This window comes from Rhizomucor pusillus, assembly GCF_041956525.1.
Source record: "Rhizomucor pusillus strain CBS 183.67 unplaced genomic scaffold VTP01scaffold_4, whole genome shotgun sequence".
Classification (NCBI taxonomy): domain Eukaryota; kingdom Fungi; phylum Mucoromycota; class Mucoromycetes; order Mucorales; family Lichtheimiaceae; genus Rhizomucor; species Rhizomucor pusillus.
Window position 1 is genome coordinate 735,083 of NW_027192146.1, and position 18,527 is coordinate 753,609.

Sequence of the window (18,527 nt, forward strand, 5' to 3'; positions counted from 1 at the left end):
TTGGAGTGTATCTAAGATATGACATGCAGATTGTATCACATACGCCAGTTTCGGCACTTTCCAAGCCCTTCCACATCACACAACAAATAGCACAAGCTTCATAGAATGCCCGAGGAACATACAATGCATTTATTATATTATATTTGTTTTAATCAGAATCAGAATCTGATGAGGAATCAGTATATGACCCCGAGGAAGAAGCTGAACTAGACTCTGTACCAGACGAGGATGAACCTGAAGAATCTGAGTCAGACTCTGAAGACGACAAGTCTGATCGACGTCTCTTCCTCATTATCTGCTGAGGCGCAGTGCGGAGCCACTCACGCAACTCGTCCGTCAATGCACCCAAACCGATACTGGTCCAGTAGTTAATGGCAAAGCGGGTGTCCTTTGGGTTTCCCTTGGGGAACATGCCAGCGAATGATTCAGCCATGTATGGATCCATCATTCGTTCCTTGAGTTTCTTTAGACCGAGGAATTCACTGATTTCCTGGAATAAGATTTTGACGAAAATACGAGAAGCTGAAGTCGTAGTCTCCTCTGTCAGATGGATGATTTCGAAACATGTCCACGCCAGTGAATCAGTGAAGAAAAGATGGGCAAAGATCTTCGCAATATTTCGCAATCGATTCGTTTCGTAACGGTGCACAGTTTCGTATACTTGACGGAAGCAAGTGGTAAAGTTGTCCCCCCACACCCTGTTCATCTTGCAAAATCGTTCAGCCATCAAACCGTAGAATTTGAGGTATGTGCGTTCTTGAGAGCAGCATTCGATGATCATGTTGCATAATTCAATCTGAAACAGTTTAATGAGAATACAAATTACATCAGAAGCACATCCATAATCTGCCTTACCTCTTGTCCCTCTTGGATATCCAATTTCATCAGCTTGTGACAGCATTCTTCGAAATCAACACTTGACATGACCGTTAAATAGATTTTTCGTCGTAATTCGATGACTTCAGCATTCGTCTTGTCTTGAATCTCCATCCGTTTATCCTCTTCATCCTCGCTTTCTTCTTCGGTGCTGCTTTCTTCGCTTTCATATTCGCTGCCCGACTCCTCATCCGAGCCTTCGCCCAAAATTTCTGCCTTGATTTCAGCGTATTTCTTCTCATTCTCTTCATAATCTGGGTCGAATTTAAAAATGTTCAAACGCTCTTCGGTATCCAAATCTTCATCGTCAAGACCAATATTGTGTGTAATTTGGTCATCTTCTTCCACCAAATCAAGCTCTTGGACGATAGGCGGATTATCCTTGTATCTATCTTTTCGCACCTGGAACAGAACTTCGATCATATATTGCGTTCGTTTATCGATCTTCCCCTCATGCAAGATGGTGCGGAAGCTTTCAAAAATAGCATTGTTGGCTTTTGGTGATACGTTAGCGAGATGTGCACCAACTTCGCGCATGAAACCGACGGCGATTTCGACAGAATCATCAGTGGGTTGTAGTAGCAAAAGTGCCAGTATTTGTAGCGCAAGGATTTCATTCGCCACCAGCTGATTCGTCAAATGCGCAATGAATGTACATGCTGACAGACAGACAGTCTATACGATAGAGCAATGATGTCAATAACATGTAGACAATCAACCTAGATAAATAAGCATACCTTGTCATTTCTTCGAAACGCTCGCCTGAACTGGACTACAAGTCTTGTCAGGAGCAAGGCTCCAATGTCTGGGAGTTTTGTGTTGATGACAGCTGCAACTGCTGCGTAAACAGGCGTAAAACGTAAACTTGCACTCTGGGCCTTCATGATGCTGCGACAAAACAAGCCGCGGCCACGAACTAGATTCTCTCCAAATAATTCGGGGACAATCATTTTAATGTTGGAAGTATTGATTTTGTTGATCAGACCATTGATTGACTTTTTGAGCGCTTCCCAAGTGATGCGTTGATATTGCTCGCTCGATTTATCCGTTACTTGCTGTTGCATTTGTCGCAATCGATGCGGTGGTATATATGCACCTCCAGCTCGAGTAGTGAGCCTCAATATCTCCATCTCTTTCGCCGGATCAAGTCGTCGTGTAGCTTGCAATGCTGTTTCACTGCTTGACATTGTTGTGTTGGAAAGTGAAGGTGAGGTGGAAGGACACTGCAGTCGATCTGACCACGAATTTAAAAAACCGTCTCAAAGCAGCTAAATTGATTCAAGCACTGCTCAGCGAGCAAATATCTATGGAAGACAAGGATTACTTGATTAACTTTTCAAACATAAAAGCATAATGGAAGGTGATCATCGACGCTCATCGCTGTCTAGCCAGTGGTCAGAAAATCTTGCAAGAAGACAGAGACAAAAGACTGGCAGTGAAATTTTGCACCTTCTCAGTAAAGGTAATGTCACTAAAGACTTTCTTACGGTGGAACTATCTAACCTAATGTGCATTGTATGCAGCTGCGAAAGCAGAATCTCCATCCTCAGTAACAACTACAACGAGCGGAGTGACGTCGAAAGCATCAAGGATACAACTTGTGAGGGAATCACAAGAAGACACAATACAGCAAAGGAAGAGGCCCCGTATCAGACTCGAGTTCGATTCACCAGAGCAGCAGCGCGTGCGCACTATTGAAAAATTAGAAGACTTTAAGACGAGATATGACAGTCTGCGCCGCATCGAAACCGCAGTTAACAGACCTAATTTCAACTTCGCATTTCGACACCGCCGAGAAGACCGAAACAGACATTTTGCAAATACCAACGATAGGATGTCGAATATCACTTACAAGACTGACACGAATTTCAGCTTGTTTAGTGCTTCCTCGTCACAGCGATCACAGCATGATGATATCGCTTCAGTCGTCAGTGCGAACGACATCAGCGTGGATCTGAGAGGATGGTCACCTCCGTTAGATAGCATGATGGAACAAGAAGCTGTGGATGTTGAAACGCAACCATCGGTTTCAAGCTTAAAGTCAGAACAGCAAGAAAAGTTACCTGAAAAACAATCGATAAGATTTGTCAAATCTATGGACATGGACTCTGTGAGAATGGATGAGATATCACAAGAGGTGGAACGTACGAAGACATTGCTGCCAGATGAAAGCAATAAAAAATCTCTCGATATAGGTAGATCGGAAGAACTTTCTCCTGAAACAGCAGCCGACAAAGGAACACAGTTGATAGTGTCTATCGATAAGGAGAAGCAAATTATGTCACCACCAAAACAGGATGTTAGAACACAGCCAGATACCCAACCCATGGGCGATTTCGATGATGCATTCTACGATATGCCTAATGATGACTTTGGTAACTACGAAATTGAGCAGTATGTTGAACATCAAAGTGTCGCACACAAAGTAGCATACTTTTTATTAAAGATTTACTGTAGATCTGGACGCTTCGAATTGGAGAAATCTCCAAGTGTTCCTGCATTAGGCTCTATTGCGGGTGCAGCAGACAATTCAATGGCAATGGATAACGAAATGAACGACGATGTAGTACTGGAAGATGCAGCGCAAGGAAACCTAAAGTAAGATGGGTAAGAAAGTACTGTAGACTTAATCGTGTATTTACGATCTTATTGCTAGCGTGCAGATGGAGCATTTTACATTGCCGAGACGGGTACCACCTGGTGATACCTTCATATCTAGAAAAATTAGGGAAGAGCGGGAAGCAGTGCAACAAGGACGAACGTATGTTTGATCTCTGGTACAATGGAAATATGCTCACGATGTTTACATCGCACAGGATGGAGACCAGCGGTCGACATTATCCTATAAGACCGGTCAAGAAATTATTTAGCGCGTTTACATCAATGAAGCAAGAATCAGGCGTAGAAAAAAGGCTTCAAGAGGCATCGAATTTATTCTTTGAGCAACTGGCAGATGACGTAGCAGCCTATGCAGATCACGCACATCGCAAGACTGTCACTGCAGAGGATATCATCTTGCTGATGAAAAGGTATATCTGGAAAGGAGACATCTGGTGGCCATAATCTTAACTAACGTTACATCTATATTTAGGCAGGGCTTATTGACAGAGCAGACGAGTTTGGAAGCATTGGCGCATGAATATTTGCCACGTGAGATGTGGGACTCGATATGCGTTTCAGCACTTGCTCACAATGAACTCTATCCAGCAGTGGTGGAAGAAGAAGAGTAGTGGTCAGTGTATATTAAAAAGGGAAGAATGGACTTCGATCTCTTTCCTTCTTGTAAAACGTACATGAATAAACAATAAGGAGCTGGTGTCAATTGGCATAAGGAAGCTCCAGAGTGTATATACATCATTTAACTTCCTGGATAACTGTCTTTATACCGATAATAAGGGTATTTATAGTTGTAGACGCGCAAAAGGTCTGATACATTTCTTGTTAAAGGAATAATCACGGAAACTGATCCTGTCTCCGCGTTGAGTTCATCATCGTGTAAGAAAGTAGGGTTTGTATCAACGAGTGCAAGTATTGTAATACATACGCATCATACAGTTTTTTCTGAAAAAGATCGATTCTCACGCGATCCGCTGGAATGACATAGAATTATTCATCGGAATGTTTTCATCCTTTTCAGATAATAATGACGGATCGAGTCTACAGTTAGTACAGAAAACGTGATAAATAATATCAGAGCAGTATGGATAATAAGACCTTCACTGAGTCGAACGAGCCATTGTCGTCCCTACTACAAAAGTATCTAACATCTTATCTTGATACGTTCTGATAAATTTTGTCAGAAAGCGTTGCCCCGTTTGCTTCCATTCTTATTGGCGCTAATGTAAAACTTCTGCAATATTAAACATGTATTCAAAGTTTCAACCAGTTAGTACCTACGTTGCCCATATCATAATATGCAAATGTCAAGAAAAGGTCATTTTATATTCAATATAGCGTAAGAGGAAGGCCTTCTTGTAATTAATTGCAAATAGTCTTACAATTGAATAGACGCCGCTCATACTATTGAGCTCTTTGTACATAGAGTGTCTTCTAGTCGAGCAGCATGTATCAGGCGATTTCCATATTTGACTTTCTCTATGAACTGTCCACAATAAGTGCACAGGTAAAATAATGGCTAGAGCCGGTTCTCTAAATCATTTAAATAAGCCATCAATGAGACGTCTAAGCTCGTCACCATAGAAGTACCTCAGTAATGCTTCTTCAAAGTTGACTCTTTCGAATAGAAACCTCTGTAAATTTAAGCTGCACGCACTTTGGACTTTTCACGCAAGATATCGATATGAATCCTGAATCTTTATATTAAATAGAAATAATCAGTTAATTACAAAGTAGGCAGTACAGGAATGAATATGAAGAAGTCAAGAGCGAGTAGCAAATGTAGTTGATTGGGAACAAGGGAATTTCATGAGAGCATTACATTACTAGCTTGCGCTGCTGCTGCGTAGTCATATTTGATGCTTACAATCCGCAGGGCAATCCCCGGATTCCCGGGGGACCAGACCGCGCGCCTAGTGTTTCTGTATCAGCTTGCGTCCGCCGCATCAAAGTAAGCTAATAGACATATTTGTAACCGTGGGTTCGGTTTGTTAAAATAAAGAAAAAAAAGGAAGCACGACAGAGGACTGGAAGTGATACAGCGCAAGTAGAAGCGGAAGAAAAGAAGAAGCAGAAGCGCCAAATAATTAATGTTAAAGGTAGCTAGGAATCTACTGCTAAGTATAAGAAGACGGTTTACGGATTCGTTTCGAAGCAGCAAAAAGCTAGACTTTAGGTATATTATTCTCTCAAACATCGATTCATGCGTGCGCCGATCTGAATAGACGGTAAATTCGACGGGGCTGTGATTGCCTGCAGAAATGAAGTGGATGCAAAACCGCTGGAGAATGATGGTTTATTAAGGTCAAGCGAGTTTATTCCACAAACTCGGATCAGTACTGTGTTTCCCACCAAGCGCGCGAGTGTAGCGAGCAAAAAGCGCTTGTCGGCTATAAAATTTTAAAGGCGCCGACGGTGGCATAAAGATGTTTGTGAAGCGAAAAGCGGCTTAGTGCAGCGAAATATATTATTTCAGACCTAAAAAGTGGTTAAAAACAAAAATAAACAATGTAACTCATGTCGATGAAGTCATTTTCCCTCCTTAACTATTGGCAGTGGATGCTTGGCATGTATTCACACCTTCATTAGCTCCTTCGGAAAGCATGGCATAATGCATAGCGATTGGTTATCTGTAATAGATGGGCTAATTACCAGTACTGGAGAGTCGATATCTTGTATCTCTCTTAGTATGACCCCTGCCCCTGAATGAGTGGTCATCAGGAACTCCGTGTAAGATCCGTAGTTGCAAGGGTCCAAATGTAGCAGCTTGCAAAAAATGCGAGTCAATTGCTTTAATCATGTAGAGGAAGCCTTGTAATCGGTAAAATTTGGAGTATAACCACGGCCTATTGTCGCCAAAGAAATGCTTAATGCCCATGTGACTGAAAATGGCGAGAAAGTGACTTAACTAGACTAGCAATTGATGCTTTATTACTATCTGTTGTTTTGCATGAAGCGAAGTATACGAGTAAGACATGGTAATACAAAACTTCAATTATGTACATGTAGATAATATTTTGAATAAATAGATCTTCCTCCATCACAAATTTTCGATGCTGTAATCACAATGCTGAATTTGGCACCAGGCCTTTGAATATACGTTTCACCGAAATTGCGCACGAGGTGCAAAACGACGTGCTTGGCTGCCTCTTCTTTTTCTTTTGCTGAGAGAATGGCTTCCAAGACCATCGGGCAACGGTGTCTGGATGTCGTTTTAAGCGGCCAACTCGTTTATACCAAGCAGTATCATCGCTGTCGACGCTATCATCAGCAAGCTCCACAGCCAATTGGGATTCATCCCACCATCTCTGCTTTTCCGTACTTTGCTTTGAACCGTGAAGAGACGTTAGATGCCATTCAAAAGGCTGAAGCATGTTGTTGGAAGCTGCAGTATCCGATGAGTAAGTCGACCATGACAACGATGGGACGTGTTGATGTGGATTGCTACTGCTTTGACTAGCATTTGGTTTATGCGGCATGTCGGGAATTGGTGAAAGGAAAAAAAGAGAGGCAAGTATAAAGGTCATTCCCCTTTAAAAGCTGTGCACCGAAGATTACTCACGTGCGTTCTTGATGGAAAGGCTGTCCCACCGCCCGCGTGCATGACGAAGGTCCCCCGCTTCGTTTCAATCAAAAGATGCAGGGATCGCATACTTGCTTGGCGCAATGCCATATCGCCACTCGGTGCTGGGGATAATACAACGACCTAGGCTTCTCAACTTCTGCTTCTACGTATCCAGCTGTATTCTGTTGCCCCGTAACAGCTCCTTATCCCTGAATTTGGGGGTGGTGAGAGAAGAGTTGAATTCCAGCTTATTTGCACACTTTCCATGCAATGATCAGTAGAAATATATGCAATTTCGAAAGCCGCGTATAGTTTGCAATCTAAGCGGATTTATTTGTTCCATGCACGATCCGCTAAATGTAGCACGTACATGTTAAGCACAGTTTTCCCTTGAAACATCTGCAAGGCATGTTCAATGCTTAAAGGAGCCTTCCCTTTCTCCCTCTACTGCTATAGCTCCTGAAGGCTTCTTGCTGGATATTCCTAATCCAATTCAAACGCACACTGCAGTAGAAATCAAATCAAAAATTTCCGCAGTCCAAGCCAAAGCTACTATGAAATCATAACTTTTCACCACAAAGTCAATAATTGGCCACCGTTGTTATCGCATTTATAGGAATCCCTACATCATCCGTTGCTTCTATTCTTGTTACTGAAGGCTATGGTTTTGCAGATCTTGGATGTGTATTGCTCTCCTTGAGTTCTGTTGTGCCTTCCGACTTTGTAATACACTTGAGAAGCTAATGGATCCTTGCTTGAGGAGTCAGCTGGAGATGAATATGGCGACAGATAGCGAAAAGTTTTTCTTGATTGTTGCAAGATTAGTGTTCATCATGCAATCAATGCAAATATTAATGCGACACGATCCTTATTATCTAACGCTTTTATTCTGTCTCGTTTTCATTCTACAGTACCAATGCGCACTGTATCAAACACCGTATTTTCCTTCTTCCATTTGAGGTGAAAAGGTGTACACATTCATAACCAGCGAACATTTTCGATTAGAAACTTCCGGTGTCTCAAGCCAATGCATATAGTTCCGCAAGTCTCTTGATTAAAGAATATCACGATGTTGTAATACGATGAATCCCCAATGAAAAGTTTCGACAAAGTGTACTATTTTGTAACTTTTGCAGTCTCGTCTCCTACGGCCATTCGCCATCAGTCTATAGCAGCCATCTAAGAACAATGAAATGGATTTCAGCTGTTGCCTATATTTCTAGAACTTGTTAGAAACCTTTTCCCGCCCCTTTTTTCTTTTACACATTCTGTCAAAAATTTTGTTATCTGGTATTCCACAAATTCGGGAGTGACACGTGTTACTGTCAGAATCCGCATTGTTGTCTGTTCGTAGTCGTTCGTGCCGAACTTCAAGGCCGGGTTATCCGACTCGAAAGCCTCTCAGTCATCTTTGGTAAAGGTCCTGGTCTTCCTCAAAGGACAAACATACTGATTTACAATACACGAACCAGATATTTCGATAACATCGCATGGCTTACATGTTATGGGATCGAGATCTGATCTTGGGCCACCGAAGGTTGGTCAAAATGGCGGCATTTATCAACTACAATTCTGGAACGGCATTGCTTGCAGATGGAGTTTTGAAAGTCAATTCAAATTCACCAAAGCAAGAGAAACTGATTCCAGTTTTTCAGTGTTGTTTCTTCATCATGCAACCGAATTAAAATCCGAAGACTAATTTGGAATTGGCTTTTTCTGGGAGTGTGTTTGGAGCTGTAGAGGCGGCCTCGAGTGAAGATAAGGTGAAAAGTGCTATGGCTTCACTCGAAAGCTCGGTGAGAATAAAGTAACGGTTCTTTTCCTCCTACACTGTTGTGGATGTACGACTATATATAAAGAAAACTTTCGAGGCCGTTTGTGCTCTACAAAGCGAGATAATGACTATTTACAAAGAAGGTAGAAGACAACGATGCATGCAGGCGTCGCGCCTCCCAAACATTCATGCAGCCGGTCGAAGCGAGCATCATTTTGCGCAACGTTATTGCAGCAAATCTTGGCGAGTCCATCAAGGAGAACATGGAAGAATTGAAAGACACATATATCTGCTCAAACCAAGGCATCTTTGTCATATTCCAGTAAATCTGCCTTCAGGGACCCACTATGTATCCTGTTAGATTTCGAAAGCCCGGAAATGACAAGAAGTACAGGAAGGAAAACAGCAGCATAGTCAAGTTTATTAAGATATTTGGTAGATTCAACAACACGAACCAAGGGAATCCTTCGAGACCTACTTGTTAAATGTGAGATGGAGATGAATAAGTTCATCTGATAATCTTGTATACTTCAGATCCAGTATTCTAGTGACAAGAAGACGGAAACTTTCAAAGTAAGCATTGATTGGATAACGAATCCTAACGGTTTCTTTTGTGGAAACTCGTAAGCAAACATTCAAATGTGACGTCAATCATTCAAAGACGTCTGTACGCCGGATTCAGTACGATTGGGAGCACCGAAATTGCCAGACCTAAAAGTGATCCTAGTGCCCTCTTCTGTAGATACACAGTTAAGCATATTCTGTTCTCTATAGGAATAAAGAGCATTCGTCTACAGAATACGGCATGCTACGGCAGTGCTTATCAAGTTATACGCTTAGCAGATTTTGTCTGGCTTGGCTGAAGAGTCAGATGGAAGTGAAACAGTGCTAATGTCCAGTGTGAAGTCAAAGTGGAACTGGAATTACTACAGCAACGCTAAAGGAAACTAACAACACGGTGAAAATGAAGCTCTATCGTCAACTTTCGTTTCAAGGCCATTTAGGGTGGAAATAGAGGCCTATCCACGTTCCCTGGAGTGAAATATGGTCTCTCGACGTTCGGGTTAGTTGTTTCAGTTCTCTACCGATCGACTTATAATCGTTTCACTCTGGCATTTCCGTAGTGATAGGCGATACTATGATTGTTCATTTCAAGTATGATAAGCTAACACAGTTATCTCTCATCCTTGTATTTATGCTATCGCATTATCCTCTCTTACCCTATCGTTGTAAAAAATTATGTATGATCTGCATTTGTCTCTTAAAGAATAATTGTATTCTTTTGTTGTCGGACGGTCCCATACAAGATCACTACCGTTTTTCATGCTCATCAAGCAAATTATATTGGGATAAACATGGTTGCAACTACATAGAGTAATTCCATGCAGATATGTTCAACGCCGGAAGGCGTTATAGTAGGTCCCCGTTAATTGCTCCCCCTTAATTTCAATACCTCTACAGTATGGTTTCATCTTTTTCCTTCTGAACCGACAAAACACATAGTAAATTGTATCTATATCTCGTTGTTTTCCTATTTCTACATTCAGTGGGAATTAGATAGTCTTCACTGGTTTACCTCCGCTAATCATGGATCTCAAAAAAGGAGACCGATATAAGCATCAATGAAGTTGACGTGAAAAATACTCATATACTGGTTGATAGACTTCTGCTTTACTTGGGCGCGCATGCGTAGCAAATATGGAAGCCTTTATTGTAGATCTCTGTTACCACTTTCCTCATATATCCAGGAAAATTTAGGACTGTGTAAGTTACTACAACTTTTCTTGTAAAATATATTCAATGCTGTACATACATATTCTGCTCTATTGTATGTAGTCCGTGCTACTCTCTAAAACGAGAAGTATCTAACTTACAAGTATCACCGTTTGACATAAGAATGTATTGCGGGTAAACTATTCTAAACATGGTAGACGGATGCAACCACTTTAACGTTTCTACCCTGCCTTGTTTCTACTGCCTTCAAAGAACATGCAGGTAGAAATTAACGGGAATCCACTGCATAGTTCAGTCTGCGTAAATGGCATAAACCTCTGAAAAGTTAAGAACTCTGTTTCGCCGATGTCTTATCACTGCCTCCTGCTCAAAACTAGCAATGTTAGGGCTCTTCCGGACACCGCAGCATTAGACTGGCATATATCTTCTTGTCATCCGTTCATTCATACGCCGTATATCCATGGATTATAAGCTATTATCAAAAGGGCACTTGATTTATTCTTGTTAAGCAGGGAAGCAGAATTTTACATTCATGTAGTCTGATCTCGTAGTAATGATAGATATGAAAAGTATGACGCGGACCTTGGCACTCTGCAGTCATTATTCATGCGAAAAAGAAATTTTGTACCCGGAAACTGGTTACAGTATAATAGAGAAAAGCATTGTCTTTAAATGAGAAGACGTTCGAGCATTACATTGAAATATCCATTGCATCACCCTCTGATACAGTGACAAGACTAGTAATTTCCTCTTTCAAGACAGCCGTGGTTCCCCTTGGATATTTATAGCTCTGTTCTTTGATACCGCGTTCGTTTGGTCTGGCGTAGTTGCGGAGATAATCCGTAGAGTCCTTTTCAATCACGCAAACATCCACGTTGGAACCTGATCCAAGATCGTTAAAGATACCGGCTTCGATAGCATCCTTGACTAACTCGATAGCCTCCTCTCGCTAGATAGAAATGTAGGTATTAGTATTATGCATAGTATATTTGCGATTCCTATGACTTACGGTCATGTCTGGTTTCCACCTGCTTTCAAATACACTCATGGCTGCCAAAGAACCGGAACCCATAGTAACGTATGGAAGCTTGTCAGTGCTTCCGTGAGGATAGACAGTATACAAATGAGGACCAGTAGCATCGTAACCGCCTAAGACGAGGGCAGCACCGATATGTCCCTGATATCTGAAAAGCATTTGTTTTAACATGGTCATAGCCGTTACGACGCGAGGCTTTCGACCTGTCGCAAGACTATGCAACTCGATTTGGGAGCTAATAAGGTTCGTAACGGATTCTGTGTCAGCTGCAGTACCTGCACCGCAACAGTAGCTACATGGTTCAACGAAGTATAAGTAAGAGCTATGAAAAATAGCTGAGTATACTGTGAGATATGATTACATGTTGGGTGCGATGTAATGGATCTTTTCACAGTTCTTGTCGGCGACGATAGGTCCTTCCGTGGCTCGGGTGTCTGCTCCAAGGCATAAGCCGTCCTATATACAATAAAGGCATTACGAAAATGTACGGATAGCTCTTGCAAGAAATGCGCGGTACCTTGAAAATTACGCCGACAATGGTGGTGCCGGTGCTAGTTGCCTTTGGTGGTCGAACGCCTCTTGCTTCTAATGCTTTGTTTCTAAACGATGGACATAATCAGGCATGGTCATGCTTCTCTCTGAAGCAGTCCAACTATACCTCGCGTAGTTCTCGAAACTGAATCCACCCTTGGGTAAGCTGTACTTTGTGGCCATGTTTGATTTTGTATGAAAGGAGTTGCTTGTCGGGTCTAGCGAGAAGGACACGCGTCTCTAACTGAATTCAAATGCCGCCATTGATTAAGAAGCGCGAAGGCCATACATATCCTCCTCCTGCCATTTGGTAGCACAATATGGTGGAATGACTCTATATGCAGTCCTCCTAATAACCAAATGCAACGAATGGCCATGTAGGCTGGTATCTTCTGAGAAATTACACATAGCATTCTTTTCCACTCTTGCCCAATTGAAGGAAGGATACAAGTAACATCATGTATCTAATGGAGTAAATGCAATGCTCGGCTCATGTGGCTATATTTCTTTCTTTTTTTCTGAATCACTTATCCATCCATAGACGCCTAGCACGGGAGGAGTGATACAAATTTGCTTTGATATTCTTGCATGTTCGTTGAAGAATCTTTCATAATTCACAGGTAAGAGGGCTTTGTCTAAATCATCCTAGACTTCTCGGGCTTCGCGTATGTTCTTAGTTAGCAGTATGCTAGGTTCCTTGATTGCATAATATGGTAAGACAAATAGAAGGAAGTGGTAGCCCTTGATGTATTCTATTTTCGATCAAATTTGTCAGTTCCTCCGTTGCGCTCATTGATTTTTATGCAACAGCCAGTCAAAGGCTGGGCAGACAAGCGGCCAGATGAACCAATAAAGTTCGCATTACAACCGCGCTGCTATGTGATACGACAGCAACTTAGACTTTGAACGGCTTTTAACGCACTTTTCGACATGTTAATGGTGCGTTTCTTAACGCTTACCAATAACAGTCTAATGATTACTACCGGTTTGCGCCTTTCAAATTCTCAGAGAAAAAATGAAACAAAAGTTATTTACAGCAGACAGTACTGAGGTTTGCAGCAAAAAGAATTTTTCAATATCCTGGCATTGGTGCGACAGGATGTCATAGTTGGGGATAACCACGGAGCTACAGGCGTCTTAGACCAACCTGTATACATATAAAGAAAACGGATTTATCTGAAACAGAACGACTATCGAAAGATTTGGGTGCCTATAGGTGTCTGCCAGCAAACATATCGCCATTGCAATCATCCATAGAAAAGACCCCAGCTAAATTGAAATGATTGGTTGTTTGGCAGGTTTTGTGCCAAATGAGATTGTTTTACGTAAATTTGAGCAAACACAATGGCTGAGATTTCATGTGCAAAACAAGGTAAGGGGTTGGTGGAGAACACGGCCCATTCCAAAAGAGATGAACAGATGAGCTTTCAAGGTGCATGTCCGCCAAAGCATTTTGCCGATATATCGGCTTTGTCATTGGTGCTGATCGATTCGGAAAGCCAAATCCAAAATGCGCAAAAGGGTATTTCCAGCAGTTCTCAGCTACCAAATTGTAGGAAATATACCCGTCGGTATCAAGATATATATCATGTCTGAAGGTAATCGAAGAAACAATTAGGAACTCTGGCTCATCGATCCATGTTTTCAAATCCAAGAAATTGAGATTATTCAGCCCATGAAGAACGGCCGGTTTCCGGGCCGCATGTGAATATGATAAAGGAAGGCATGTGATGAGATATGGGTAGCGAACCAAAGAAGTGCAAAAAAACTGGCACGGTGAATCGCCGTCACTTCTTCTTGCCGCATATGTAATGCATTTTCATTTGGCTTCCGCGTTTCTCCACACTTTCATCGGGTGCGATCTCACCTATAAAAGCAGCAATTCTTCTCGCACATCTTTCTGTTTCGCAAAACTTCCCCTTTTTCCTTCTTCTTTATCATCATGTCTGTTCAATCACAAACTACTTCATTCAAGTCTACTGTTCCTGGTGTTGCGGTTCTCGGAGCTGTCAATGCTTCCCAAGCTGAGATCCTTACCCCAGAATGCTTGCAGTTTGTTGCCACTCTGCAGCGCATCTTCAACCCCACTCGCAAAACATTAATGCAACGCCGTGTCTATCGACAGCAAGAACTTGATCGCGGTGTCTTGCCGAATTTCTTGCCCGAAACTGCTCACATCCGCAATGATCCCACCTGGAAGGCTGCACCTCCTGCTCCTGGTCTTCAAGACCGCCGTGTCGAAATCACTGGTCCCGTCGACCGCAAAATGATCATCAACGCCCTCAACTCGTCTGCTTATACTTTCATGGCTGACTTCGAAGGTAAGAGAAGCATGGACTCATCATTTTTGTATCATGCAACCAAATTCTCACGCGGTATTATGATCTGCAGACTCTAGCGCTCCCACTTGGGAGAACATGATTAGCGGCCAGGTTAACTTGCGAGATGCTGTTCGCGGCACCATCAGCTTGACTCAGGCCAATGGCAAGAAGTATGAGCTCCGTAAGGATGGCCGACGAGCTGTCCTCATTGTTAGGTAAGACGAAATGCAACCTGTCAGGTTTTTGCACGTGAAAAGGTCCGAATGTCTGACTTCCCGAATTTAACAGACCCAGAGGCTGGCACATGGTTGAAAAGCACGTCCTTGTTGATGGTGATCCTGTCTCAGCTTCCATCTTTGACTTTGCAGTCTACTTCTTCCACAATGCCAAGGAGCTCATCAAGCGTGGTTACGGCCCGTACTTCTACCTTCCCAAGATGGAATCTCACTTGGAAGCCAGGTAGGCGATAGTGATTTGAGTTGCATGAATATGTACGTTGCTCACGGATATGACTTAATTAGACTCTGGAACGATATCTTCAATGTTGCTCAGGATATGCTCAACATCCCCCGTGGTACTATCCGTGGTACTGTCTTGATTGAAACCATTATGGCCGCCTTTGAAATGGACGAGATCATTTACGAGCTCCGTGACCACTCCTCTGGTTTGAACTGCGGTCGCTGGGACTACATCTTCAGCTTCATCAAGCGTTTCCGTCAATACCCTGAATTTGTTCTTCCTGACCGTGCACAAGTTACCATGACTGTTCCCTTCATGGACGCCTATGTCCGCCTTTTGATCCAGACCTGCCATAAGCGTGGTGTGCATGCCATGGGTGGCATGGCTGCTCAGATTCCTATCAAGAATGATCCCAAAGCTAACGAGGCTGCTATGGCGAAGGTCCGCGCTGACAAGCTCCGTGAAGTCACTGCTGGCCATGACGGCACTTGGATTGCTCACCCTGCTCTCGCTGACATTGCTTTGGAAGTCTTCAACGAGCATATGCCCCAGCCTAACCAGATCCACGTCCGACGTGACGATGTTGTTGTCAAGAACACTGATCTTTTGGATATCAACTTCAAGGGTGCTATCACTGAGCAAGGTATCCGCAGTAACATTCAAGTCGGTCTTCAATACATGGAATCCTGGCTCCGTGGCACCGGCTGTGTCCCTATCAACTTTTTGATGGAAGATGCTGCTACTGCTGAAATTTCCCGCTCTCAGCTCTGGCAATGGGCCCGCCACCAGGCCACCACTGCCGAAGGCAAAAAGGTCACTCCTCAACTTATGTTGCAGTACTTGGATGAGGAAACCGAAAAGATCAAGAAGCAACTGGGTGCCAAGTATGCTTCCAGCAAGTATGAAGCTGCTAAAGCTGCATTTGCTACCAACATTACCGGCGACAAGTACGACGAGTTCTTAACCACTTTGCTGTACGATGATATCGTCGTCACCAACTCCAGACCCAGATTGTAAAGACTTTGCATCCTCCTTCTCTTGTATAAATGTTTCTTCCCTACTGTTTCTCCATTTCTCTATCTCTTCCTCCTTTATTTTTCCTCTCTTCCTAACTTCGTTTTCCGCGCAATTAATCGGGTACATTAAAAGACTTTATATCCTTTTACAATCATTTGGTCGTTTGCGATTCGATATAAAATGTTTTAAATGATTGCACACGGGTGCATCATCGGCCGAGATGGTCACCGCGATAGAGGCATACACCTCAACCCCTCCGTTTCGTTCACTTGAGACGTTCTAATAATGGACAAAATTATCGACAGATGCTTTCGAACGACGCGCTGTTTAGTGTCTTAATGCTTGAATTACATGTACTATAATGATGTTTATTGCTTATCCCATTTTCCTGATCCGCCTTTACCTTTTTCTGCTTCGTTGAAAATCTCGTCCCTCGGCGAAGAAATCGGGGATCGTCACAGAAAAAGTAAGACAGCAATAGAGCGGAAAGAATCCGAGCGATTGGAGGGCTGGCCCACCAAATCCGAGGAAGTGCAGCAATTTTCCCCTGGAAACAGTGGTTGTTGGCAGCACTCCTCCCACTCTATACAAAACTTTTGCACTCCTTCGCCAGTCTTCTCGCCGTCCTCCCTCTTCTCAACGTTTGCCTCAATTCCAACCGTACCAGCATCGTGCACTCCATTCCTTTCACTGTCATGGCTGAAAAACGGACGCTTACAAAAGTCTTAAAGACCATTGGTGTACTCTACATTGTAGTTTCATTATTCTATGCAACGGCTCATCTTTTGGGATTAACGCGTTCAACATCTGGACATTCCGGTAAATTTTTATCAAACAGGAGCAACACAAAGGTCCAGCCTATGGGTGTTGCCGAGTTACAGCAGCGTTACCAAGGCAATCAGCGAGTCGTGTGGAGCAATGGTAAGAACTAGCGTCTTAGCTTTGAAATGAACAAATTTTCTGAAGCTTCTCAAGATGATAGCAAGACATTGCTTTCTGAAGATCTAGTACTTGGAAAAGTGTTTGCTGACGCCATGGGCCCGTCCAAAGTCATCCCCTATTATTTTAAGGCGGAGGAAACATTTGATCACGAAGAAGTGACCATTGCAACGCTAGTAACGCACAATCGATTCAAGGTTCTGAGCCGTCTTGCATCGCACTACAAAGGGCCAGTATCGGTTGCAATCCATGTTAACGACGATGACACGAAGCAGCAGATCTTAACGGATTTGCATCTCTTGTACGACGAGAACCCAGATATGCGACGATTTGTTGACTTGCACTTGGTAGTGGATAAATTCGATCGTCAATTTAATATGTGGCGAAATGTTGCGAAGTTCTTTGCTCGCACGGATTATATCATGATGCTTGACGTCGATTTCTATCTTTGCACTGATTTCCGAAAGTCCTTGAAAGCGGACCCCCAGCTCATGGATGTGTTACGCAGCGGACGCGGAGCCATTGTCGTACCAGCTTTCGAATTCATTCAAGAGAAGGATGGAGAGGACTGGACAAAATTTCCCAAGTCCAAGGAGGAATTGATGAGTATTGTCGAGGCTGATAAAATTGACATGTTCCATCGATCGTGGAAGCGAGGTCACGGTTCTACCGATTATCAAAAATGGTACGGATCGACGCAGCCATACAAGGTGGTCGACTACAACTACTCGTACGAGCCCTATGTTATCTTCAAGAAAGAAGGTACTCCGTGGTGCGAAGAGCGTTTCATTGGATACGGTGCAAACAAGGCTGCTTGTCTCTACGAGATCTATTTAGCTGGTATCGACTATTGGGTTCTTCCTCGTGACTTTTTGATCCATCAAACACATCATTATCCGGAAGAAACCAGAGCAAAGGAGGTAAGCGCGTGTAAACTTCAGTGCGGATTTTTATACTGACATCACGGTCGAAGCGTAAATACAACAAGAAGCTATATGACTATTACAGAGAAGAGGTTTGCTTACGTTATTCTCGCACGATGATCGCTGCCGGCCTATGGGATACCCCGCGTGCTGATAATGTCAAACGCGAATGTGCAAAGATCAAAGGTTTTAACGATGTTGTGCTGAAGATGCATGGCCAATCATAGTAACCCTTGCTTAGATACGCTCTATTTGCATTCGAATATCTCATCGCATATGTCATGTATATTTCACAACCTGTTACTATATATTTTTTCTTGACCTTTTCTTTATTTTCTTTCGGTGGTTTGCATACATGACTCTTCATCAAAAATGGCATTACTCCAATGTTGGAATAAAGCGCCAGTTTCCATTTATATCATTTTGTTGATTTGACAGGCATTTGCAAGTTAAAAGCTTTATAGTCCTTTTCGGGATAAATAGACGCAAGTGGAAAGATGATTGCCAGATGGAAGTTCAATCAAGGTTATTTCGTCGCTGTGGAGCGCTCTCGTCGCCTTGACGTTTCCTCTAAACCTGCGAATTTTACTAGTCGATATATTTGTTAACAATAAAGTGTTTCTGTTGGGGACTTGACCTGTCCTACGCGGCTTTTGTTGATGCAGTATATTCAACTTAGGCTGTTCACTTCTAGTTTCAGTACTATGTGCAGTACTGTGCTGCTGTGGATGTGCAT

The 18,527-nt window shown here is 42.8% G+C and overlaps 7 protein-coding genes across 7 annotated transcripts; 4 read left to right on the plus strand and 3 right to left on the minus strand.

The window, feature by feature from the left end:
• Window positions 1-148: 148 nt before the first annotated feature.
• VTP01DRAFT_7598 (uncharacterized protein) lies at window positions 149-2,063 on the minus strand (the record flags this gene model as incomplete). The annotated part of the gene is made up of 3 exons (XM_069386626.1): window positions 149-796; window positions 856-1,551; window positions 1,614-2,063. The coding sequence occupies 3 exons, from the start codon at window positions 2,061-2,063 to the stop codon at window positions 149-151; spliced, it is 1,794 nt and encodes a 597-aa protein (XP_069242063.1).
• A 166-nt stretch (window positions 2,064-2,229) lies between these two features.
• VTP01DRAFT_7599 (uncharacterized protein) lies at window positions 2,230-4,106 on the plus strand (the record flags this gene model as incomplete). Its single annotated transcript, XM_069386627.1, has 6 exons — window positions 2,230-2,338; window positions 2,400-3,270; window positions 3,334-3,474; window positions 3,533-3,637; window positions 3,693-3,905; window positions 3,968-4,106. The coding sequence occupies 6 exons, from the start codon at window positions 2,230-2,232 to the stop codon at window positions 4,104-4,106; spliced, it is 1,578 nt and encodes a 525-aa protein (XP_069242064.1).
• Window positions 4,107-6,554: 2,448 nt separating this feature from the next.
• VTP01DRAFT_7600 (uncharacterized protein) lies at window positions 6,555-6,971 on the minus strand (the record flags this gene model as incomplete). Its single annotated transcript, XM_069386630.1, has 1 exon — window positions 6,555-6,971. One exon carries the CDS (start codon window positions 6,969-6,971, stop codon window positions 6,555-6,557), a length of 417 nt encoding a protein of 138 aa, XP_069242065.1.
• Window positions 6,972-8,547: 1,576 nt separating this feature from the next.
• VTP01DRAFT_7601 (uncharacterized protein) lies at window positions 8,548-9,157 on the plus strand (the record flags this gene model as incomplete). The annotated part of the gene is made up of 2 exons (XM_069386631.1): window positions 8,548-8,684; window positions 8,998-9,157. The coding sequence occupies 2 exons, from the start codon at window positions 8,548-8,550 to the stop codon at window positions 9,155-9,157; spliced, it is 297 nt and encodes a 98-aa protein (XP_069242066.1).
• Window positions 9,158-11,256: 2,099 nt separating this feature from the next.
• On the minus strand, window positions 11,257-12,315 carry VTP01DRAFT_7602 (uncharacterized protein; the record flags this gene model as incomplete). The annotated part of the gene is made up of 5 exons (XM_069386632.1): window positions 11,257-11,514; window positions 11,575-11,893; window positions 11,963-12,057; window positions 12,119-12,200; window positions 12,260-12,315. The coding sequence occupies 5 exons, from the start codon at window positions 12,313-12,315 to the stop codon at window positions 11,257-11,259; spliced, it is 810 nt and encodes a 269-aa protein (XP_069242067.1).
• A 1,759-nt stretch (window positions 12,316-14,074) lies between these two features.
• Window positions 14,075-15,929, plus strand: VTP01DRAFT_7603 (uncharacterized protein; the record flags this gene model as incomplete). Its single annotated transcript, XM_069386633.1, has 4 exons — window positions 14,075-14,453; window positions 14,524-14,668; window positions 14,742-14,912; window positions 14,975-15,929. 4 exons carry the CDS (start codon window positions 14,075-14,077, stop codon window positions 15,927-15,929), a joined length of 1,650 nt encoding a protein of 549 aa, XP_069242068.1.
• A 695-nt stretch (window positions 15,930-16,624) lies between these two features.
• VTP01DRAFT_7604 (uncharacterized protein) lies at window positions 16,625-18,018 on the plus strand (the record flags this gene model as incomplete). Its single annotated transcript, XM_069386634.1, has 3 exons — window positions 16,625-16,850; window positions 16,905-17,788; window positions 17,842-18,018. 3 exons carry the CDS (start codon window positions 16,625-16,627, stop codon window positions 18,016-18,018), a joined length of 1,287 nt encoding a protein of 428 aa, XP_069242069.1.
• Window positions 18,019-18,527: the final 509 nt, after the last annotated feature.